General features: G+C 42.7%; 1 protein-coding gene across 4 annotated transcripts; it reads left to right on the forward strand.

The window, feature by feature from the left end:
- The first annotated feature begins 404 nt into the window (after nucleotides 1-404).
- PIGX (phosphatidylinositol glycan anchor biosynthesis class X) lies at nucleotides 405-24326 on the forward strand. 4 transcript variants are annotated; one of them, XR_010985807.2, is made up of 6 exons: nucleotides 405-529; nucleotides 2295-2519; nucleotides 2793-2931; nucleotides 5225-5465; nucleotides 15357-15457; nucleotides 22113-24326. XR_010985807.2 is itself a non-coding variant. In XM_068126916.2 (5 exons), exons 1-5 carry the CDS (start codon nucleotides 411-413, stop codon nucleotides 22242-22244), a joined length of 780 nt encoding a protein of 259 aa, XP_067983017.1. In that variant the 5' UTR covers nucleotides 405-410; the 3' UTR covers nucleotides 22245-24326. The 4 variants fall into 4 exon arrangements, 2 of the variants coding, with proteins under 2 accessions (XP_067983017.1, XP_067983030.1); XM_068126916.2 differs by lacking the exon at nucleotides 2295-2519 and having other exon boundaries at nucleotides 2793-2979; XM_068126929.2 differs by lacking the exon at nucleotides 2295-2519.
- The last annotated feature ends 1045 nt before the right edge of the window (nucleotides 24327-25371 follow it).

Genomic DNA, 25371 nt, shown 5'->3' on the forward strand with positions numbered 1-25371 from the left:
CCAACGGTTGCCGAGAAAATGAATTTTTCAAATGCAGACACGTACGTACGTCACACGTACCCGAATGCCTAACCCTGTTTTTCGTTTGGCGAGCGCAGGATAGCAAGGTAGGAAGGAATGACAATTCAAGTAATTAAATAATGTGTCCTTGGCTGACGTTGAAGAACTACATTATTTATAGCGGACATCCAATTGGGATGTGTTCTCACGAAACGTACAAGCTTGGCTGTTGTTCGTCCTTCTTGTGTATTTTATGCACAAAATAGTTATGCAAATAAGTTTACATAAAAGATTCAGGTGCCTGGCCCTTATATAAAATAATGCATACGAGGAGCTGTATTAATATTTTAAATAAGGACACAATGAGATCGAGCGATATATTATTATATATTTATATACGACAGTCGGCCATGGCGTGGTATTCGCTATTTTCGTGTGTATCTTTGGTTAGTGTGTGGTGGTCCTTGAGTGCCGCTCATACTCCAAACATAACCCTCATCAGGACGAGCCTCGGAAGTGGGTTTCACAGGTAACATGGTAACCTTAGTAACAGATATCGCTATTTCTAAACGAGAAACCTGTGTCAGGAAGTCGATAAATAATTGCTCGCGTGAAGAGCCGGTGACGTCATTCGGAATTAACCAATGACCACCATCGAGCGTATGAACGTAAATAGTGTATAAATATTGCCGGTACCGGCTATATATACATTGCCTAACTTATTGCTATCCCCTCCAAAGACTTTATTCATTCATTTAACCCATCCCTTCCCGTGAGTTCGTAATATATGGATCATGGATGGTCTCTTCACCCATTGATGCCAGATTCATCACTGTAGTGTATCAGGGTCTTCATTTAACCCACATCGTTTATTGTGTGTACACAAACAGGTGTTAAGTTCTATAAAGTCCTGATTTACATGTAGCGTGACGTGATGTATGAATTACAATGAATTTTCCAGTGGTGTTCCAGACCAGTGTGCTGATACCTGCCAAATACCACAGGTGCATCTGAGATTATGACAGGTGATTCTTCAAAGTATTTTGTATGAACCTAAGCTGTGGAGGAAAGGTGTGGGAGATGATGTTCGTGGCCTTGAGGAAATTGTATTTTCATTAAAAATTGGGAGTCTGCTCGCTGAGTGACTGTCCTGGCAGAATTTGGTCATATTATGAAACGGTCATATGTCATATTATGAAACAGATGGATCTTTTATGATCTATATTCTTTTATCTGGCAATCCGAACCTTTGGCTTCATATTGACATGGAATTCCGTTTGTCACCTTTTGCAAAGCATACCGTATTCGTTTTATGGTAGCTGGCAGGATACCTTTGTGGTATGTGCGCATGCAACTCTGAGCCGTTGGGGTTTTGGCCTCTTCCCAGCGATGAAGCTGTCATCCTCTCGCCCCTATTTTTCATGCACGGTGATGATCCTTCAGAATGTTAAACAAGGACAGTGGATTTTGACGGTAACCTCCGTGTAATTTGTCAGAGATGGCACACGGAGGTCCCGTTTGCCAGCACTGGTCATCGGTGGATGTTAAAGATCCCATGGTGTCTTTCGTAAAGCACGAAGGGTACGCGAGTAATCGCCAGCACCCTGAACAAACTCAAAATTTCTGCCGCCTTCAGTTGAACGTCAGGCTGCCCAACTCGTCCGTGAAAGATTTGGTCCAAAAAACATTCCACGGCTAATCCCACAAAAAGGTGTGAATAAATGGGGTGATAAATGGGGTGAATAAAAAAATGAAGAAGGTGATATTTGTTTGTTTTTCTGTTTCCTTATTTCGGCAGATAATACCACGTTTAGGCCGATATACATTGTGCGTTCAAATATGCATGCAAGTCTCCTTATTTATAATTCCCGAATGTGTTGATGTGAACTGAACAACAATTGCACAAATTGTTAATTAATAGTGTCCCTCCTCGTTTGACACGTTGTAGCAACGTACATCACGTGTGTCGTCCGGTGCAAGAGAAGTTATATTTGATTCGATTTTTGCAGTGTGTGTGTGTGTGTGTTTTTTGCTAGCTTGTATTAACAGGAAATGGTACAAACTTGACACCTCTCATCCACGTATATATCTCGTACACCTATATTTCCGTGTGTCTGATTTGCATTCAGGAATAAAAATGAATGAATGATCGTTTTAAGGCCATTTTTCCCCGCTAGAGCGGGGGTTAGCCTTGCGGGCCCCATGACAATCATGGTTCCCTGTTTGAGGCAATGTTTTTATGGCCGGATGCCCTTCCTGATGCCAACCCTTGGTCACGCTCTTATGATGCGCAGGGATACGGTGTACCTATTCTAAACCGGGGTACACACCGGGATCATTCATCCCAGCAAGCTGGTACTCAATTTGCCGACCTCGGAAGGATGACAGGCTGAGTCAACCCCCCTGGCGTTAATTCGGCGATCGACCGGGATTCGAACTCAGGACCATAGGATCCCAAGCCGGCACCCTAACCGCTAAGCCAACACCAGGCTTTTGCATTCAGGAACAGAACGATTATGGTAAATCATTTTGAAATCTTCTCTTTCATTTAAATGCTGAAAATTATGTTTAAAACACTAGATGAATTGCACATTTATCACGAGCATCGGCAGTTTAAATGTACCTGGACGAGCAGAACCGACTCGTTGAAAACAGACACAGCTCACGCATGAATCGCCTCGTTAGCATTCATCGAAGGTCGAGTATTGTTGAATTTAAGATGTATTTAGAATATTATTATTTTCTTATTTTCTTCAATTTTTCTTTTTGTTCCATCACCTGTCTCATTGTAGAGATCTCGTAACAACCTTGAGGTTTGCTGTCCCCCTGAATCCACCTGCCTGCTTCGTGCTTCTTCGAGAGAGGTTGCCACAAGGTGCCTTTCCAGACCCTCATAAATTGTCTGCACAGCCCCAGCACATCCACTCTGAGGTGGGCATTGTGAGAACCCAGTCAGTGCTGCCACTTGTATACAGTGAGGTGAGCTTGGTGATCGAGGAATCATGAATCGAAAGCTGAAGGGGAGATTGGATACATTTTTAGGTAGAGGCTTGTGAGGCCAAATTTTGGCACATTACAATTTAGTTGAAGATCGACTCAAAAACATGCCCAGCAAAATCATTATATACCCCCCCCCCCCCCCCTCAACCCCACATGTCTGTTAAATTTCACTACATAAACGTGCATAAATTTTTTTATTACTATATATTTTTGCCGATTTCCAAGACGACAGCTGTTATATTTCACACTTGTTAAAATGAAGCAAAGACGCTTTTGCGGTTATTTCCCCATGGTTTCTGAGAAGATTTTAAATAAACATAATCGGTTGGGAATTTGAGGCAAACCCCCCTTTGCGGCAAAACCCCTCTTTTGTCCCCTTTAAATGGATGGGCAGCACAACCCCATGACATACCTTACTGCCCTGATGCATTGTACCAAATTTGGTCCGTATCGCTCAGGTAGTTGTGAAGAAAAATGTTTTAGTGAAAATTGAGGGATTCGTGGAGGGTGCCTGTGGCCCTCTTTCTAGGGAAGATGCAACAATGAGGAGCACAACTTAAGATTAGGGCATAGTCTTGATGCCTCGTGGTGAGTTTGATCTGTATCTGTCTGGTGGTTTCTGAGAAGATTTTTGAATGAAATACCAATATTTGGGGCAAAACCCCCTTTTACCCTCTTTATCGGGGCGCATCCAGATGGGGAGCACAACCCATGAGGCCTTGTTGTCCTGATGTATCGTTTCAAATTTGGTCCATCATCGGTTGGATAGTTTGTGAGGAGATGTTTTTGTCAAATGTTAATGACCGGGACACATTCCACGTGGTTATTTTGGAGAAATAACCTAATAAATATTTTTGTCACATTGGCACATTTTTATAAGTAAAAGGTGTTGTTTATATTGATGTTTTATTAAAGAAACAAGAATGAATTGTATTTTACAATATTACTGCATGAAATTTCAATATTTGGTGTGACCATCTCTCATGCAAAAACCAGCAGATATCCTTTTTGGAATGCTTTCCTGTATTTCTGGAGAAATTCCATTGGGAGGTTGTTCCATGCATTCTGCAATGTCTCCCATAAATTATTGTTTTGATTTTGGGTGTTTTTCGGTTTATTTGTTCACTTGTTCACCTTCCTCGTTCATTTCCATGTGTTCTTCTCTCCCTTCCCTTGATGTCACTCTCACTTCTACTCTGCCGTTGGTGTTTTTCCCTTTTTATTTTGTTCCCTTCCACAAGCCTCAAGCATGTATACAAAAAATAACAACCCCTGAGCTGTCCTGTCAACCCAATTTTAATTTTTACTCTTCAGCGCATTGGGCGAAGGGGTATCGCTGTGGCCGTTTCTGGCCGTCTCTCCATCAATCTTTTTCATGTCTGGGTCATATCTCAATGAGTAATTTGGGCAGGTTGATAAAACGGCAGTTCGGAGAGGATGGCAAAATGTAATACGGAAAAATGGAGCAATCGTGGTCGGAGAGGATGCTTGTTACCGATGGCACCAAAGGTGGACAGAGGTTATGTTTTCACCCCTGTCTGTCTGTTTGTCTGTGAGCGGGATATCTCAAAAAGGTGTGTGGAAGGATTCGGACGAAATCTGGTGGACAGGTTGGGTGTGTGACAGGATGAATACCTCTATTTTGGTGAATATTCAAATCCGGATCATGATGCAAGGTTTTTCAATTTTTTTTAATGATTCTTCACCATTGAGATCCATGGGGTCTTCACCATGGGGCCAAAAGGGATATATAGCACGGTATTTCAAAAAGTTGTCTGAGTTATAAAACAACTAGGTGGATGAATTGGTTAGGTGACAAAAACAAGCCGATTAAATTTTTGTTAAGATCCAGATCTGGCCTATCAGTGGGATACAAAACATAAATGTTCAGCCTGGCGGAGGTATGCTCTCAACCGTGTGCCGTTCTAGTTAATTTTGTTTTGTAGGGTTATCTCCCTGAAAATTATGTTCGGTCCAATACCAAATGTAAAAAGTTTAATTTTTTTTTAGCAATTCACCAAATAGGGGTCGGAGAATTGCGTATGCACAAGAAACAAAGCACAAGTGTAAAAATAAGAAGATTGTGAAAATTGATAGGAATGTGCAATCAATATTTTGCTAGATTAAAGACTACTTAGCTAGATTAACTGTATATATTTGCAGACACTCGATCAAAGGTGTGGAAGATAGATGCATACAAACATCTTCACCCTCCTCCTTCCAGATTTTTGTTCTTTCCAAAGTGGATGTTGAGGCTCACACTGCAGCGGCGTCTCCCATTGTGCTGCTTGCTTTTGCTAGCTTGCCAAACAACGGAGAGGGTACTGAGCAAGCAGAGAAGGGTGACCATGTCAGTGTGTGGGTGCCACTTACTTTACGTTACCATGACCCAGCTCCACCTGGTCTGCATCAGTATGCTGAGTTTGTGCTCCCCAACCCGGAACTCCTGCTTCGCTGTGGCACTGGTTGGTACTGAATGAAGTGAGTGGGTGACAGAGTGACTAAATTTGAATGAAGAGCGAGTGTTGCTCATGAACTGTTTCGTGTCAATGTGTGACTGCGAACAGGTAGAGCAATGGATGGAATCAACAGAACATTGATTGAGGTATGCTAAGGAGAAGCTGACATTTCAGGCATTAACCCATCGTCTCTTTTGCTCCAACAAAGGTTTAACTGAAACATCAGCTTTGTCCTTGCTTCCCATGGTGGTTTGTATACCTCTATCAATGGTCTGTTGGCCCTGTCGAATGACTACATTTGGGTTATTTTTGAGAATCCTAAATGGATGGTGATAATTTGCAGTGTGTGTTTCCTTTTGGTGCTTTCTTTCTTTCATTTATTTTAGCCTAGTCAAAAAATCTGAAAATGTGCCTTTATAGAATGATTGAGGCATTTTTGAGTAAAAGCAAGCAAACCACTTTTTCTGGGGTAGTTTTTCATGCTGAATATGAATCTGTTGTTTGCCAAGCCCAAAAATGCGTAATTAGGTCACTAATCAAGGTCAAAGGTCAATGAGTGCAAAATTCAAAATTTTTGAAAAAATGCTTTATTTTACATCCCCTATCTGTACATTTCAATTATTTTACAATATTTTGTCTAGTAAGGTTGCTAAAGCTTTTCAAAATCTTATTTTTAAAGGAAAACGTGAGGACACATCTATGCTCATTTGCCTTTATCTCTGTAAGGGGCGACAATTAGTTTTTGCGTAATTTGCTTGCAGTTTAACCTCTAAATGCACAATGGGGCAGAGTTTTTATGCTCCTATTGATGGTCTAGAGATAGATTTTATAAAGACAGAATCTAAATGTCACCGGTAAACAACATAGGTCAAAGGTCAATGAGTGCGAAAGTCTTGCAATGACGTAACAGTTACTTGCACTTGAAACCATCCCTTTCACTCAACAGTGAAAGTGGCTTCATCTTTCTGACCCCAATGCATTTGCCATGTTTGTCAAATCATTTCCATTCAGACAGAGCAGGGTGTTCTTCAATAGACCCTTAATGATGAAGAATGAATCTAATAGCCTAGCATAAGCCATCTAGTTCGTACCCTAGGCATCAGGCATTAAACATTTCAGGAGTACAGGTAAGGGTCTTTTTAAGATTGTTAAAAAATGAAATATAAAATCAAATGAAAGTAAAGGAATGCATTCTTCTTTGGTGAGATACATGTACATACAAATGTGTAATGTATGCTTGACATCTCACATCATAGGCAGGCCTACATACATGTACATTTACCTAACAGTAGCAAAAAGACAGGCAGGGCATGGGCATTGACGATGAGTGCCTAATGCATCTACCACTAATGAATTAGTGATATCGGTTAGATGTTTTGTCTTGAAGAAGCTTTACTTTGTGTCTTTGAGAATAAGATTAAAACCCGGGCCAACACTGCCTGCGCTTATTCGATCATTTAAGGGCTGTTGCAGTATATCATACAACGTTGTAGTTTTCATGGTCAGAACATGCGTGCCTGGTGCTTAGTTTGGTTTCTGTTTCTCCCCTCAGGCCAACCATGGAACCTATTGCCAGCCTCAAGCGACAGCGTGAGGATGTGTCGTTTGAACTTTGTATCATTTGTCAGGGAACTAGCCAGGTCAAAGATACGATTTTCAACCAGACAAACCAGGGTATTGCTGCCATCAGAGAGGCGACCGAGCTCCGATGCAAACTTAGACACTATGAATTTCGATCAGCCGTGGACAGGCTTTCGACTCTCTTTGCAGAGCCTCCAGAAAGTCTCCCCAAACTTAAATGGCATAAGCTATGTTACTCTGCATACACACACAAGGGGAAAATAAATGCTAAGCTAGCCAAGGAACAATCGAAAAACGAAAAAGATCCTGAAAGAAAGAGTGTTTCGGCTGAAGCATGTCCGTTTTTACGCAGTAGTACTACTAAGATGAACTGGACATTGTGTATGTTCTGCCAGAACTTTGACAAGAAGCAGAAGACAAGTCGTGTCACAACCTTCAAAATGAGTAATGAAATTACGGAAAAAGCTAAATTTGTACATAACATCTTAGTCCGTACTGCAAATGAGAATGATTTAATCTCAGCTGAGGCATGTTACCATGTTAACTGTCTTAGTAAATTCTTTAGGGATGTCAAAAGGGCGGAAACTGAAAGCAAATCAGCAGATATGGCGATATCATGGTTGTGTCAAGAGCTGCGTCACTCTGCTGAGAAAGGGCACGTATTTGAACTATCTGCAGTGTTCGAGAGGTACAAAGAGTTAGCCAGTGAGTGCGACGGCACAATTCCTACATCGTATCTTAGTAGACTGGGGACTTTTAAAGAAACTTTGTCGAATTGCATTGGGGGCATTTATGAATTTCTTGTGCTAAGAAATTTGGCGCCTTCAGAGAAACAAACTTTGCTTCTTCCACGACATTTCAGTCACATACCTCTTTCAGAAATGGTGTGCGGTCAGAACAGTGCAGACTATATTCCCATATTTAGACAACAGGATGATCATTTTCTGTCTTTAGTGCACGTTGCTCTGCAACTCCGCAGTGATATCATGTCACATCCTGCATTCGAAGGTTGCGATGTAAGCGAAAAAGCAGAGTTGGCAAGTGTACCACCATCTGTACTCATGTTTGTGAATATCTTGCTTGGAGGCCAAAGTAGTGTCGATGCTGAGTTTGACGAAAGTGAGATGTCTGAAACTGGTTGGGTGAAGAAGACAAGGGTCCTTAGCATTGGACAAGACATGGTCTATGGTGTATGTGGAGACAAGAAGGCACCGCCTAAACACGTTGGAATGGGTATGACGCTGCACCAGTCAACTCGATCAAAGAAATTAGTTGAGCTATTCCATAATGCTGGGCACATAATCAGCTATAACCGGGTTCTTAGGTATGACACTGCCATGGCTGAAAACACTCTGAAAGCGCTTGATCAAGAAACTGGGGCAGTTGTTACCAGCAACCTGGTTTCGGGACGATTTGTGCATTTTTCTGGCGACAATATTGACATCAATGACTCTACCCTAGATGGCAAAAATACATTTCACGCTACTCAGTTAGCTGCCTGGCAGAGGGGGCCATCTGCTGAAAGCGGTCTTGGAGACATCAAACCATCCAATACGTCAACGTTGGATATACCAACAGCAGTTGAAAAGATCCATGAGGTATACATCAACAAGGATACCCTCATTCCCGAGTTTGGTGAGGTTGAAACAGGATGGTTTCTTAGGGAGAAAGATACTGGCAGTGCTCTTCAAGACAGTGAACATCGGGACATGGCATTCTTAGCATCTCGCCAAGGAGAAAGCGAAAGATATTCCTGGACCACGTTCAACCAGTTGCACAGCACTAAGGAGGAACCACCCAAAACTACCATTGGCTATATGCCAATCATACTAGCCCCAGCTCATGAACATTCCACTTTGAACACCATGGTGCGCAGGGCACTACATGTCGCAAGGGCCCTGAATAACCGCTATGCTGTGATAACAGTTGATCAGGGGTTGTATCCCCAACTGATGGAGCTGAAATGGTCAGTGCCCGACTTCAGAGATACCCTAATTCCAAGACTAGGTGGGTTACATATCACTATGAATTTTTTGAAAGTGCAAGGGCAACATACAGAAGATTCTGGTATACATGAGCTGTGGGTTGAAAGTGGTTTACTTGGGCCAAATTCGGCTGACAAGGTTAAAGACGGAAAATCTTACGCAAAAGCAATGAGGGCACACAAATTAACTTGGCAAGCGCTATGGCTAATCTTGATTCCGCAATTCAAAAACAATCTGCAGAGTCAAGATCCCAAAACATGCCAAACACTGGAGAATTCACTAGCTAACAAAGAGTTTGACACTTTACTGGACATAGTGGGTTCTGAGACCTTTCGGCAATATCTCGCAGTCTTCGTTGAAAATCGACAGACAGATCCAAACTTCAAGTTCTGGTGGGAATACCTAAGGATGGTGACTATACTGCTTGCATTTGTTCGGGCACAGAGAGAAGGGTTGTGGACGCTACACTTGGAATCGTTCCGAGAAATGTTGCCATTCTTCTTCCGATACGATCACGTGAATTACGCAAGATGGGGCTGTGTTTACCTGTCACAGATGCATCAGCTCCCACCAGAAGTGGAGGAGGAGTTCCTTCTTGGCAACTTTGTTGTGAAAGGGTCGGACCAAAGATTCAACCAAGTAGATCCAGATCATAGCCTGGAATGGCTTAATGGTGTAGGGAAAAAGAGGGGTGGAATCATCGGAATAACCAAAACAAATTCAGCCCTGGCAAGATGGACTCTCTCGTACAACCACAGGACATGCATTTCAATGCAGACGTATGAAATGATGAATGTTGGAGTGGACACTGGTTACGTCCATAATGAAGCCAACTCATCCCGCACTAAACGTGACAACTGCGACGAAGAACTCATACTTCAAACTCTCCTGCGATTCAAAGTATTTGCTGAGGAATCTTCTAGTCGACCAAACCTCCTTAACTGCGCAACAAAAGATGTTGCAACTTCTGAAATAGAAGAGTCACTGCTGAACGCAAAAACATTAGGGCAGCAGCAGGTGGAAAACTTTGTCAAAGTGAGACTTGTTGAAAAATCAACTGATTTCCGAGATCGACTTCCGAAGGTGAAGGCTCCCACGTTTTCCTCACTCTATGAAATAGGAACCAAGAAAGCCAATGGAAAGATCGAAACCACAAAAGCAGACAGAAACTTTTTGCAGAGACTAATTGCAGCGTACAGAGCTGGAAGACCAGTTGAACTGGCTAGAATACTTAACCATGAACTGATGAAGGTGCCAATCAGCATTGTTGATACATCTGGCGAACTTAGAACGGGTGTTAAGGCTATTTTATTTGACATTCTTATCAGGAGTGTATCATGCCCCTCAGAAATCGCCTTTTATGGGCCTTCCTGTTTGATCATTGATGGGCAAGCTGCAGTTATGTCACTTGGAAAACCTAACACGGCGAACACCTTTGGTGATTATGCAGACGAATTTGTAAAGTTCATTTTCTGGCAAGGCCGGGCTTACAGCCGAATTGATGTTACCTTCGATCGATATAGAGACATTTCAATCAAAGTTGGAACTAGGGTCAAACGTACGAAGAAGTCAAGGCCAGTTCGTCGCCTGATTGAAGATAGAGATATGCCACTCCCCAACAAATGGCCTGACTTTCTCGCATCAACTGAAAACAAGACAGAGCTTGCTCAGTTCCTGTCGAATGCACTCCTGGCAGCGGCACCCCCTGAAAAAGTGGTTGTTGTTGGTGGAGGTTTCGCTTCTGAAACAGAAGTCCAGAGTTCAGATCCTGCAATGAACACTACTTTGCTACAAAGCAATCACGAGGAAGCAGATACCAGAATGATTGTACACTGCCTTCATGCCGATGCACCAAACATTGTGGTCGCAGCGCGTGACACAGATGTGTTGGTGCTGTTGCTTGCCAACTTCAGTAAAATGTCTTGCGTAAAACTTTGGATGAGAGCAGGAACAATTAAGAAACGGAAGTATGTTCCTGTGCATGACATAAAGTCGGAACTTGGACTTGCTGATCATGTCTATGAGACTTTACCAGCATTTCATGCGTTGACAGGATGCGATACGGTTTCATTTTTCTCAGGACACTCAAAGAAAACAGAATGGGATATCTTCCTTGAACACAACAGTCTGCTTCAAGATCTTGGCAAGTTTCCGACACCATCAAAGAAGGTCACAGAAGATGCTGAAAAGTTCATTTGCCATATCTACAAGGAACCATCTGAGAACTGTAATCAAGCCCGCATTAAACTGTTCAACAAATGCCATGCAACGGAGACCCTACCTCCATCTAGTGATGCAGCAAAGTTCCACATAGAGCGTGCAAACTACCAAAGTTTCATTTGGAGAGAGGCCAGTAATCCAATGACAGATCTGCCACCGCCGACTGATTGTGGATGGAAACTCGTTGATGACAAGTTGTCACCGGTTCTTACAACTTTACCGTCAATTCCAAAGGGATGCCGAGAACTTACTCAGTGTGGTTGCAAGAAAGGTTGCAGTTCTGATAGTTGCTCTTGTCGGAAGTGGGGGAAACAGTTCTGCACTGAGGCCTGCAAGTGCAATGCCAGTGAAACACCATGTCGAAACAGGCCAAAGTAGGGGGGGTGGGGGGGGGGGTCAGAGCTTACACAGTTAAGCTAATTGGCATTCCCCTGGATGGCTCCTCCTTCCAGCCAATCAGTCTGACAGACTGCAATTGATTCAGGATTAATTAAGAATACATGTGATAATGATCAACTGCCTGCACTCCAAACATGTTTGCCATGAAGTGCATTTTGCGCCTTGTGCCATGTAAGTGCACTTTGCGCCTTGTGCCATGTAAGTGCACTTTGCGCCTTGTGACCGTTAGCCTTAATTAAGTGGCTAATTAGTCAAATATTGACATTTAGTGTAGAAAACAATCTTGCTATTATATAGGACTCAGGTAAACCACTTCACTGATGGTATTTAAGGCAACAATTCAAGTGAATTAAAACAGTATGTCAAAAAACGAAAAGTTGCTTCATTACGGATATATTCACAAAAATCTGATTTTTTTCCCTTCACAATTCCCTTTACTTTCATAATTGTGAAAAGCTGTAGTAACCTTACCAGACAAAATACTGTAAAATAATTGAAATGTACAGATAGGTGATGTAAAATAAAACATTTTTTCAAAAATTTTGAATTTTGCACTCATTGACCTTTGACCTTGATTAGTGACCTAATTACGCATTTTTGGGCTTGGCAAACAACAGATTCGTATTCAGCACGAAAAACTACCCCAGAAAAAGTGGTTTGCTTGCTTTTACTCAAAAATGCCTCATGAATTCACGTTTCCCAGAAATTTGACTAGTCTATTTATTTTCACTCACTATTTTGTAGATTTAGATCCACTTGTGCTTGAATTATTTTTAATGTTTTTGTCTTCAAATTAAACAGACGTCCTTTGATAAATCCCTGCTACAATCATATTTTATGACTTACCAAAGCGCCTACTCATTGTCGTTGGAAATGTACGAGCCTTGTTAAGATACAGTATAAAACTAGAAAACATCTGAAAATGCAAAGCCCGTCCACGTCCATTTGTATTCAGACGTCTTCGTCTTCTTCAGTATGCTCAAAATAACAAAAAGTTTTAAAAATACAAAATGAAAATTGATGATTTTATGCAGCCTTGACCTTTGAGCTTTATATTTATTTATATATATATATATATATATCAGCTTCGAGCTTTTGATTGGTGAAACAATTCTGTGACTCAATATGCAAATTCTTTCAATTTCAGATCAATTGGACAAAAATTGACGGTTTTATACAACCTTGACCTTTGACCTCTTGATGTAAAAAAATAATCGACTCCTACCTTTTGACCTTTTGATTAGTGAACCAATTCAGTGACCCAATATGCAAATTCTTTAAATTTCAGGTCAATCGGGTGAAAATTGGTGATTTTATGCAATGTTGACCCTTGACCTTTTGATCTAAAAAAAACAATCCGCTTGTAGCTTTTGATTGGTGAACCAATTCAATGACTCAATATGCAAATTCTTTAAATTTCAAGTCAATCGGATGAAAATTGACGATCTTATGTGATGCTGACCTGTTGACCTTTTGACCATATTATAAATTTTCCTTCTCCATATTATCACAACTAGGGCATTGCCCGTACGTGGGTGCCCGTTCCTTGCCAAAAAAAAAAAAAACGCGACCCGTACGCTCTACCCCGCCCGTACGCCCGTAAACAAAAAAAACAACGCTCTTCGCTTCCGCCCTTCGCTCTGACTGAATTGGGAGAAATAATGCGCATAAGAAATCGAATTACGTACCGTAATGGCGGTCAGCTCGTAACGCGCTCAGCTCCGCTCGTCTCACATCGGCCACGCCTACGCAACAAAGCGTTCTGTGATTGGCTGCCGGAAGTTCGCAAATCGTCGCAGTTACGATGAATCGTTTTAATTTAATCGCAGTTTGAATTCGTTTTAAAACATAGTTTAACGGCAACATAGTTTTCCAACGTGAAATAAATGAATACGCTGTCAAATGTGCCGTCCGAGGTAGAGTCTGATCGCCACGTTCGGCACACGTGATAGCTCGCTGCTCTCTGATTGGTTGAAGCGTTTTTTGGACATAGCTCGGTAAGTACTTGTCCGATTAATTTCAAACCTTGAAAAGGCACATCCTCGGGTCCCCAGCAATATACCTGGCAAGTTAAAAGTATATCGGACCCGTGGTTGTCGAGAAACAGCGGTCACAGACAAACGTACAAACGTACAGAGATTACTGGAATTATAGATAGACTAGGGCATGCCCGTACTATATCTATATCTAAAATTATATCCCCCCCCTCTATTTACATGAAATGGTTTGGTCCAAAGCGAACGGCTTGCGAGTGGTGACAATCCCCCCCCTCTATTTACATGCAATGGTTTGGTCCAAAGCGAACGGCTTCCGGAGTTTGGTAAAGAAATCGCCATCGCGTGCACAAACGCGCAGGAAAGCGAATGAATCGCAAATTCGTTTTTATTAGTTGTAAAACATAGTTTAACGCCAACATAGTTTGCAAACGTGAAATAAATGAATACGCTCTCAAATGTGCCATCCGAGGCAGAGTGTGCCCGCCACGTTCGGCACACGCGATCGTTCGCTGCTCTCTGATTGGTTGAATCGTTTTTTGGACATAGCTCGGTAAGTAATTGTCCGATTAATATGAAACCTTGAAAAGGCACATCCTCGGGTCCCCAGCAATATACCTGGCAAGTTAAAAGTATATCGGACCCGTGGTTGTCGAGAAACAGCGGTCACAGACAAACGTACAAACGTACAAACGTACAGACAGAGATTACTGGAATTATAGATAGATAAAGCTTTGTTAAAAATTTGACAACAAAACTCATGGTAAATTTAAATTTCAGGTCAATTGGATGAAAATTGATGATTTTAAGTGATGCTGACCTTTAACCTTTTTTCCTTTTGACAAAATTATTAATTTGCTTTTTCCGTATTGTCATAATAAAACTTTGGTGAAAATTTGATGACAATATCTCAAATGGTAAAAAAAGTTACGGCCCAGACAGACAGACAGACACTCACACGGGCACACGGGCACACAGACACACACGGACAGACACACAGAAGTGATTGCAAAACCCTGTCTCCTGCTGCGCAGGGGACCCGCTAGAAACATTTTCAGGTTTTGGACAGAGTAAAAAACCACCTTTAGAGGCCATTTTTCCCCACAAAGCGGGGGTTGGCCTTTTTCGGGCACCGTGGTTGTTGTTGTTTTTGTTGGTCCCCTTTTTGAAGCAATGTTTTACGGGCGGATGCACTTCCTGCCGCCAACCCTTTTTATCGCCTTTTACGACAAACGGGGAATTACCAGTGAACTGGTACTCAATTTGCCGACCTCGGAAGGATGACAGGCTGAGTCAACCCCCCTGGCGTTAATTCAGCGATCGACCAGGATTCGAACCCAGGATCCTAGGATCCCAAGCTGGCACCCTAGCCGCTAGCCCAACACCAGGCTTAGTTTTGGACAGAGTGGAGAACAATATACCATTTATGGAATATCCATGGTGCTAACTGGGTTTTCATGCGATTTTCTTGTTTATTTATTGTTTATCCTTTTCCTAAGCAAGCATAAAGAAGTTTAGTCTTGCAAATCAGTTCAGCAACTAACCTAACCTATTTTAAAGAATACAACTCTCCTTTGTAGGTCACTTTTTACCATGACCTCAACCCAAAACACGTGTGCTACTTCTGTTGATGACTTGACTACAACATTGAGCATAAACATTTCAGCAGTAAGATGACTCCCCCACTCATTATCACTCCTTTACACATTTGATTGTAGATGGCAAGCAACAGACGTGTGTGAGGACGGCCCAGGTTGAGGCGCCCTGTTCAATGGCTAACGAGAGCCTCTGCCTTTGGTGCCGACAAGCATATCACGCGGTGAGGTCTGCGTGGCCATACATGCATGAAAATGTAACATTCGCTTTGTTTCACTGTCAGTCACTCTCTCAGAATGTGTACGCAATGCAACACACACATGCACACAACCACATATATATCATAGAGTCCGATTCAGATTAATAGTCTAGAGACCAATTTTAAATCTCTTCCATGAATACAACGTTTAAACATTATTAGACACATATTTAATTTAATTTTAGATTCGATTACATTAAAGACAATAATTAGATTTAAGTCTTGCTATATTCAAGGAACATCCATTTTCTGTTTTGCTCCTTAAAATCGATAACTGAACAACCATATTGTCAATTATCTTTTTAATAATTGGCAAGTGGAGCTATGCAAATGGTATACGGTATATCCATCTCCTCCCCCAATTCTCCCCCCCCCCCCCCCCCCCTCAACCCCGTTCCCTCCACCTCCCACCTCCCTCCAGAAACACAATGAAATTGCACAGCTTTAATGTATGAGTACTTGTGGCAAATAGAACTCCAAACTTATTTGCCATTCTCCATAGCTATTTGAATGTGCGGCTCATAAGGATACACTGACAATGTGATGGTGTCACTTTCCAATATCTATTTGGCATCTGGACCAAAAGGACATGCAGCATGTGAATGTGACTAATACAGTAATGTTGCATCTCCGATGAACAATATTGTTGCGGTTTTAGAACCCACACTTGTGGAAATAATTACTTGTAAATATCCCATTATTAAAAGGTTAAAGGTTGCACCCCTAGTTAGTCCACAAGCAACATGTAGGCCACCATAGGAACTCAGTTATTTCATTATTATGTGTTTTAGATAAGGTCGTGTTTCCAATAGTTGAATCTGCATTGCATCAATTAAATAAGAGTAGGTCCCCAATCCAATTCCGGCCATTTTGCCAACCTCTCTCTCCCAGCGACACCATTACGCGCCTCTGCCAGCAGCAGCCGCCTTAGCGTTTGCTCAAACGACGCCATTACGCACCTCTGCCAGCAGCAGCCGCCTTCGCGTTTGCTCAAACGACGCCATTAACCATGCGGTCAGGCCTGAGGAAAAAGGGGACGGAACGCCAAGAACAAGGTGTGGCCTGTCAACCAGCCGTCAAAGGCGTGGCCAGTAAGCCCCTACCAGCCAACCAGGGCAGAGGGAATATCACCGACGGGCGTGGCTTTATGAAGCGCAGAGTGATCTTGGCTCGCGTTATATAAGCGCGAGCACAAAGCCCTATGAGAGGACTGCGCAGAGGGACTTCTTTCAGAAGACTTACGCGGTGTTGGAGGCGCGCACATTTGCAAAGAACTTGTACGGACTTGTTGGAGGCGCGCGCATTGAAAGGACTTTGAGAGGGAGAGCGTTTGGCGCGAACGTACAGTTATTACATACGAAGCATCCCAGTCCCCCCGCTATATGTAAGGTCCAGTCGCGTTCCAACGATACGCAGAGCTGCCTGCCGGGTTTTCGCCCGCTGAACCGGAGCCTGGACTGGAGCCTCAACTGGAGCCTGGACCCCATCACCGGATCCTCTACCTGGACCTTCCCCCCTACCAGCTACAATCCCCGTGTGAGTGTGTATGTTTGTCCTGGGGTAATAAGTTGACTGTTTTTAAGACTGCCCTGTGTCCTGCTTCTTCTTCTTCCTCTTGTACATCCCTTTCGTTTCCTCTTTCCTCCTGTATATTTGTAATAAATTGCCTTGTTCTTTCTTGGTTTCCTCTAATCCGATCGCATTCGTCCTTTCTCTCAATTGAGTACCTGTGGCACGATTAGGAACCGCTACAATCGGGTTTAGTCTTTGTTAACGGCTCGGATCGCGGATTGCCATCCGCTCGGCGTTTTCCATCGTATCCGTGGTTCGAGCGGGAGTTATTTCCCTGCTTTACGGTCGGGTTAGTAAGTAGGTATTTGGGACTACCTTGACCAATGACCCTAGCTAATACCGACCGGAAGGAGCGTTATAACTTCCCAGGACTCGGGACGGCCAGCTAAAAGGACAAGGGGATTAACCCCCCCTTGATGAGGGGAGAGCCGACCCCCGAGATCCATAACAATATGTTTGAATGATGCATAAATGCAGCCAAGATTCAAATCTGCACCATTAATTCAACCACGATTCAACCACCACAGCCATTAATTGTTACATGTGCCATAATGTGCTTTTGGTAGTCTGTACTATAAGAGAGCGGTTTGTCTGTTTGTCTGTGTGTCGCCATTTTTATCAGGGTTGGTTGAACAGATCTTCGACAAACTTTGAGGTTCATCAGTGAGTGCCAGGGAGCGTTTCAGGGAAAAAATTTTTTGGCTTTTTGGAAAAATTTTGAAAAACAGATTTTTGGGGGGGATTTCCCCTTTTTCAAATCTCTCTATACTGCCTAAACCTTTTTCATTAATGACAACTATATTCAAGTACACATATATGTATAATAAATGAAAAGCAATTACCAGACATTTAAATACAAATAAACCTCTTCCGGAAGCAGTCGAGGTAAGTGTGGTACATCTTCATGAACGGCACCATCTATCTATAATTCCAGTAATCTCTGTATGTGTGTTTGTTTGTTTGTTTGTTTGTTTGTCTGTGACCGCTGTTTCTCGACAACCACGGGTCCGATATACTTTAAACTTGCCAGGTATATTGCTGGGGACCCGAGGATGTGCCTTTTCAAGGTTTCATATTAATCGGACAATTACTTACCGAGCTATGGCGATTTAGCCGTTCGCCGTTCGCTTTGGCGTTGCGAATGGACCAAACCATTTCATGTAAATAGAGGGGGGGGGGGGGTTCTGTGGTCGTTGCGAATGGACCAAACCATTTCATGTAAATAGAGGGGGGGGATTGTCACCGTACTCGCAAGCCGTTCGCCGTTCGCTTTGGCGTTGCGAATGGACCAAACCATTTCATGTAAATAGAGGGGGGGGGATATAATTTTAGATATATATATAGTACGGGCATATATATAGTACGGGCATGCCCTAGTATTTATAGATTGGCAAAACTTAACCCAGAAACATCAAGGGCACATTCACCAGCTCCCATTCCATGAATAACATGTAATTCCACTTCTAAGGTAACACTTTTACAATGACTCTTAGGCAATAAATAAGTACCGTTACCCCCTCCGCAGAACCTGAGAAATGAATACAGTACTGTATTTCAAAGAGGTATAAATGTAAATTATGAATATGCAGCACTTTTATTGTTATAAAAGCCAAAGCATTAACGTTAATATGAACACACACACACACACACACACACACACACACACACACACACACACACACACACACACACATATATATATATATATATATATATATATATATATATAGATAGATAGATAGATAGATAGATGGATATATAGATAGATAGATAGATAGATATATAGATATATATATAGATAGATAGATATATAGATAAATATACACAAGCCGAAAGCACCCGGCGTTGCCCGGTTTCTTTTTGAATGAATTTACTACTACAATTCAGCTTTTACTCGCGGCCGTAGAAGATTGACTACTATAATTCAGCTCAGCTTTTAATTGCGAAATGGGCCCAGCCCGGCCGATGCGGCCTCGACCGGCCTCGCCACCTAGCCTATAACCTTCCCGGGGCCCGTTCCGACATTTCTGGTTCTTTTTGAATGAATTTACTACCATAATTCAACTTTTACTTGCGGCCGTAGAAGATTGATTACTACAATTCAGCTCAGCTTTTAATTTCGAAATGGGCCAAGCCCGGCCGAGGCGGCCTCGACCGCTCTCGCCACCAAGCCTATAACCTTCCCGGGGCCCGTCCCGACATTTTTGGTTCTTTTTGAATGAATTTACTACCATAATTCAGCTTTTACTCGCAGCCGTAGAAGATTGACTGCTATAATTCAGCTCAGCTTTTAATTGCGAAATGGGCCCAGCCCGGCCGAGGCGGCCTCGACCAGCCTCGCCACCTAGCCTAAAACCTTCCCGGGGCCCGTCCCGACATTTTTTGTATTCGAGGTTTCCTCCTATCTTTCACCGTTCAGGAGATTAGCTTGCGCAGACAAACAAACAAACAAACAAACAAACAAAAACTTTCTTTTATATATATAGAAGATAGAAGAAGAAGATTATATATTATATATAACATATATATATATATATATATATATATATATATATATATATATATATATATATATATATATATATATATATATATATATATATTACACGATATGTACCAGGGAAGATGATGATCGGGGGGTAACGGGATTTTGTAACCACCATGTACAGTACATTTCTCTATATGCTAAGTTGATTTTTCGATCTCTTGGTTTTGAGTCTCATGGTCAAGTGACGGTTGCAATTCCATGGGGTTTCCGCAAATCTCAGGGGATTGCGAGTTAGACAGGCGACCGTGACGGGCCATGACCGTTTGGATCGCAGTTTTTGTGAAGTCGGTGATGGCATGATAGGGGAGGAAAAAACATTAAATATTCTGTGGAAAAACCTGTTTGCTGTTATGAGTGGGGTTGGGGAGGGGAAAAAGGGAGGTGACGAGGGGAGGAAAGAGTTGGGGCTGGAAGGGGGCAAGCAAAGATGGGATAGAGTTGTGAGGGGTAGATTGAGGCTTTGGCAGGGGGAGGGGTGTTGAGGACTTTCTGCGTGGGGGGAAAATGGGAGGGGTTTAGGAGTTCTGGTGGGGGAATGTGGGGGGGAGGTTTTAAGGGTTGGACAGCGAGGGAATTGACGCTTTGGAGTTAGTAGGCAGAAGTTAAGGACCTGGGGTTTTGGAGGGGTAGTTGATAACTCGGGGTGTGTAAGGGGTAGAGGAGGGTTGAGAACATGAGGTAAAATTTTACATTGCATGCATGTTTTGTGAGTCCCTTCTATCTATACTGTAAGATAGCCATTTGGCTGTCTGTCTGTGTGTTGCCATTTTTCTCAGATGGCTGAACGCATCATTGCCAAACTTTCACAGGTTCATCAGTGAGTGTCATGGAGTGTTTTGGGCAAAAAAATAGAAATAAAAGAAGGCTGATTTTTTTTTTTTTTTTTTAATAGCTTTATGGTGCCTGAGCTTTTGTAGTTACGTGAAAGTTAATATTAAATTATCCCTGATTATTTTGTGTGTGTGTGTGTGTGTAATATAATAAATATAAATTTTCCTTATTAGGTGCAGGTAGGGAAGTGTTTTAGGCACCCACAAATAAAAAGAAAAAAACCGTATTGATTTCTTCAAAATACCAATCGGAATTAGAAAATCATGGGGCAACGCTGGGTACTCCTGCTTGTGCCTTATAAAGTAAATGATTGGTACATGTGTCTGTTCTGTCTGTCTCTGTTCTGTCTTACTTAACTTTAACCTGTCAAACCCAAATCCTACATTCTCTGTTCTCTATAGCTTCCTAATTCCATATCTTTTGTTGAATATTGTCGTGTTTATGGCCCCTGCCATGTCTGTTCATAATGAGTCAGGTGAGGAGCTGCAATACGGCGAAGCAGTCACTTTGCAGATAGCCGGCTTAACACCAATTTAGCAGTGATGGCATGCCTGAGCAGAGGTGAGCGTTGTTATTCCTCTGTGGGCTAACCCCACACCGGTTATCAGAATTTTACCCAAATTTACACCCTCAGGGATTCGCTAATGCCACTGAAATGAGTGACGCGTGGAAGGTGGATGCGGAACAGGTGCACAATCTTAAGTAATAAGGATTTGTTAAATATAAGGACACGGGCACGATACCCATTTACAGACTGATGTAATGGACGAAGATGGATGATGAATGATTATTATTAATAAATAAATCAATAAACCCTTGTTTTGCGATAAACTAAAATTTGTGTATGGGCCCAGTCGTCTCACACATACACACATTAACCAAGCAAGGATTGTTTAATGAGCTCAAATATCCTTGAGGGAACAATATTGAGAGCAGAACAGGACAGCATTGGCAGAGATTGCAAGCAGCACAATGAAGAGTCACTGACAAAAGATGACCGCCCTGCTCCACGGACATCCCTGGTAAAAGAGAAAGACGGTCTCTCTTCAGGTGCTTGAAGAGACCCTCCTGCCCACCTCCAAACTCTTCACCCTAACATGATGCGGCACACCCACTCCGACGAGGCCTTTATGCTGCCAGCGCAAATTAAGATACAGCCGTGGCTTCAGTCAATTGTGCCGCTTCTCCTAGCCAGTGTGTCCGCTCAATAGCACGCCATGTTGTTGCTGCAGTGGGAAGGTCCTCCCTGGGGCCACGCCACAGGTGACAAAAGCGACGGTAGCATCGGTAGGGAAGAGAAGGGAGCAAACCTTATAGTACCGTATGTTGTTGTGACCTTGTATTAATTGCCTTCTCATGGGTCCCTTCACCTAACCATGCCTGGCCCACGCCGGTTCAGATAGGAAGGACAGATCATGTGACACCCTTATTCTAACTCGTCTCTACAGCACCTAACACCGCCTTTCAACGGCGCACAAAAACAGGATGGCGTAACCTAAAGGTGAAACCCTTGTGACAGGGAAAAATGCTCTATCATATGTGAACACATGGTCCTTGCTAAGGCCTTACTCTTTACTAACTACCCTGTACCCCACACATGCAGCAAAATATATTTGATTTAGAAATTCGGGCCTCTAATGGTGTACTGTTTTTGTTTTGTGTTTTCAGGAGCAACGTCCACTCCTATTCTCAGTTCCAGTTGGCTCCGAGAGCCACCTCCACATGGTTGCTACAATGACATTTGCTACAGTGACGGGCTGCACTTTGCTGCTGTTGTGGGGAATTGCTCAGCACCTATAAACACAGCTACTATTGCGACGTGAAAGTGCCGAAGTCTCAACTACATTTTTACTGCAGCTTGTAGTGTCACCACATGTAACTCCAATTTAATTTAAAGGCTGCATTACAAAGGGGTCGATTAATGGGAGCTTTTGTAGATCCTGGGGGGTTGGGATAGGATCAAGAGGGGAATGGTGAGGGATGAGGAGATGGATCTAAAGATGAAGAGGGAGAAGATAGATGAATAAAAAGGAAAAATTGATATATGTGGGAAAATGACATGCCCAGACCAGGAATCGAACCTAGGTCCTCTGGAAAACCGTACCAGTGCTCTGCCATCTGAGCACCCTCTCGTGTTCAATTCAGTGGCAATTCTATGTGTGGGAAAATTGCATGCTTAGTCAGGGTTGCCCAGATGGCAGAGCACTGGTACGGTTTTCCAGAGGACCTAGGTTCGATTCCTGGTCTGGGCATGTCATTTTCCCACATATATCAATTTAATTATTTAATCTTGTTCATTAATCTAATTGCTTCACTGTGCCTCCAGTGGTGTTTATAATGGAGGATATGGATTTGTCCCCCCATTGGAGGAAGACCCCTCTCGTGTTCAGGCCGTTGGTGGCAGCAAGTGCCCCAGAAGCATTGATGGAAAGAGAGTGGCAATCATATGTGTGGGGAAATTACATGCTCATTGCTCAGTCAGGGTTTCCCAGATAGCTGAGATGGCAGAGCACTGGTACGGTTTTCCAGAGGATCTGGATTCGATTCCTGGTCTGGACATGACATTTTCCCACATATATCAATTTAATTATTTAGTCCTGTTCATTAATGTAAAAAGGAAAACGAAAGGGAGGAAGGGAAGGTTATAGCAACCCAAGCCTGGTGATGTCGTATGTTGTGCACTAAGTGCATTTGTTATGGGATGGTTTCCATTTCTAAATCCAAAAGACTGGACAAGTTTATAATAAAAAAGAAATTTTTTGATTGAATATTTTCAAGTCGGAGGCTCGCAAACGCAATATGCCTCAGCGCCAGGATCTTTGATCCCGCGAACAGCTGAAAGGTGGTAATCTAAACTGCGTTCAAATACGAATTACCTTGTGCTCGGATTTACCTTACGATTCCCCAGGGTTATTCCCAATTATGCCAAATCTTGGCGGTGGAACGCGTGTACGAAAGGCAAAAGGTGGGGAAATGTTTCTTACAATAGAAATGGTTTATTTCAAAAAGAAAATGGGGATAAAGGTAGACAAGACAATAAAGACGATGGAACAAACCAAGTGATCGACAGACACGAACAGGGAGAGGGGGGATATGCAAACTTCCATACGTTCTTGCTTGCGATAAACTTGCGATAAACTTGCGATAAACTTGCGATAAAGGAATGGGCAATCCTCACACTCTATGGCGCCACACATCACACTCACTGACAAAGGAAAAGCACGCAAGGACTTCAACAGGCACAAAGCTGTTGGTGGCTGCAGTTCGCTGGCGTGCAAACGACGTGTGGCTCGGGAACCGTAAGGGTGGCAGGAGTAATACGGTGGAGGTGAGGGATGGTGAGGTGGTGGTCATGTCTCCAGCAAGCCATCTTCCCTTTTCCAACGATTAAGTGAGAAACAGAGAGTGAAGGTGCAACTCTAACTCCACAAGCATGCTTTTGTGCCCAAGTGCTCACCTGGCACCGCCCGCTAACGGTGTTTTTTTACACATACAATCTCATTCCTAGCTATACTGTTTATCAATTACATAAGCTGCCTCCTTTACGTTTAACAAGACCACTTACTCTGCCATTTTCCCTGTTTACATGATTAAATCTACGCTATGTGAAACAAATAGGCCACACTGTAATCTTTCCACATTGTAATTATTGCTTTCGCCCTTCCACCCTCCTCCCTCACCCCCAACCCCCCTCCTTTCCACATGACTTTTATTTGCCAAATCTCCTTGCATTTGATGCATTGCATTGACTGCATCCTGAGGTATTAAAAAAAAAAGGAGCCATTATTGTTGAATGCTCTTATTTATTTATTTATTTATGCAATTACAATGGCTGGCTTCTGTTCAAAATGGGGGTTTTTAATAAACAGATTTTGTATACCACATCTGTTAGTGTTGTACAAGGTTTGTGTGAATTTAAAGTGTTTAACTAATTTTTTTTTTTTTTTTTTACACTTGTGTTATTGGCAGAATAGCACCGAGGAGTGCACGCGCTGGCCTTTGAGTGTCTCATTTGTCTTCAATTCCGGACATGACTGTAAACTACCTTTCTGGTGTTTTGCATTGATTTGTACACCATCCTGCATAGAGGATATTGTCCACTTGTCACAGCTGCTATAATTCTCTTGTGATTTATCCCAGGACCCTTACAAAAAGAGTAGGCCATTGTGTGCGACTGACCATCTTTGACAACAGCCTGTGATGGAGCGGAGGGTGATCTGTCCAGGATACATTCTCGGCTATGAAAAGGTTTATAGGTTGGACGTAGGAGGCGTTTGGCCCAAAATGCCTGTTGCATCCACCCCATTACTCCATCAAACTACTTCTGACTCACCCACTCTTACCATTAATATAAGATGTAAAGTTAATGCTCGCAGGCACGAAAGTTGGACAGCGTTACTGCATCTCAATGGGTTGCTTTTTTTTTTTCGAGATGGGCAATATTTAACACCCACAACCTAAAGCAGACTGATCAGTTATGTCCCCACCTGAAGGACGGGGTGTGAAGATGGAGTTTGCTGACAGAAGTGTGGTTACAAATATGGTAATTGCTATTTGATGTCAGGTTTAACTTTTGTAGATGTTTGTCGTATTAAATTGTGGGGACCATCTTCTGAGATGTATGTGCAGACAAGGAGGTTGGAAAGGGGCCTTTTCACTTTTATGTATGTAATAAATAGACCTTTCCTTTTACCACTTGACCATTGATCATTGGGTGGTGGTTCGTGTACAGCCTGTGGCTGCTGGTTGCATCATTCTCTGGGGACGCAGCTGTGCCGCTGATGCAGTGCCCTCTATCGCCAGTCCGCCGGTGCTCATTTTGCCGACCTAGGAAGGATGACAGGATGAGTCAACCCACCTGCTGTTAGTTCAACGGCATGACAGGAGCTCAAACAGGACCTTAACATCTCAAGCCAGCCACCTTAAC

The sequence above is a fragment of the Myxine glutinosa genome, chromosome 1, assembly GCF_964187855.1.
Source record: "Myxine glutinosa chromosome 1, kmMyxGlut1.1, whole genome shotgun sequence".
Taxonomy (NCBI): domain Eukaryota; kingdom Metazoa; phylum Chordata; class Myxini; order Myxiniformes; family Myxinidae; genus Myxine; species Myxine glutinosa.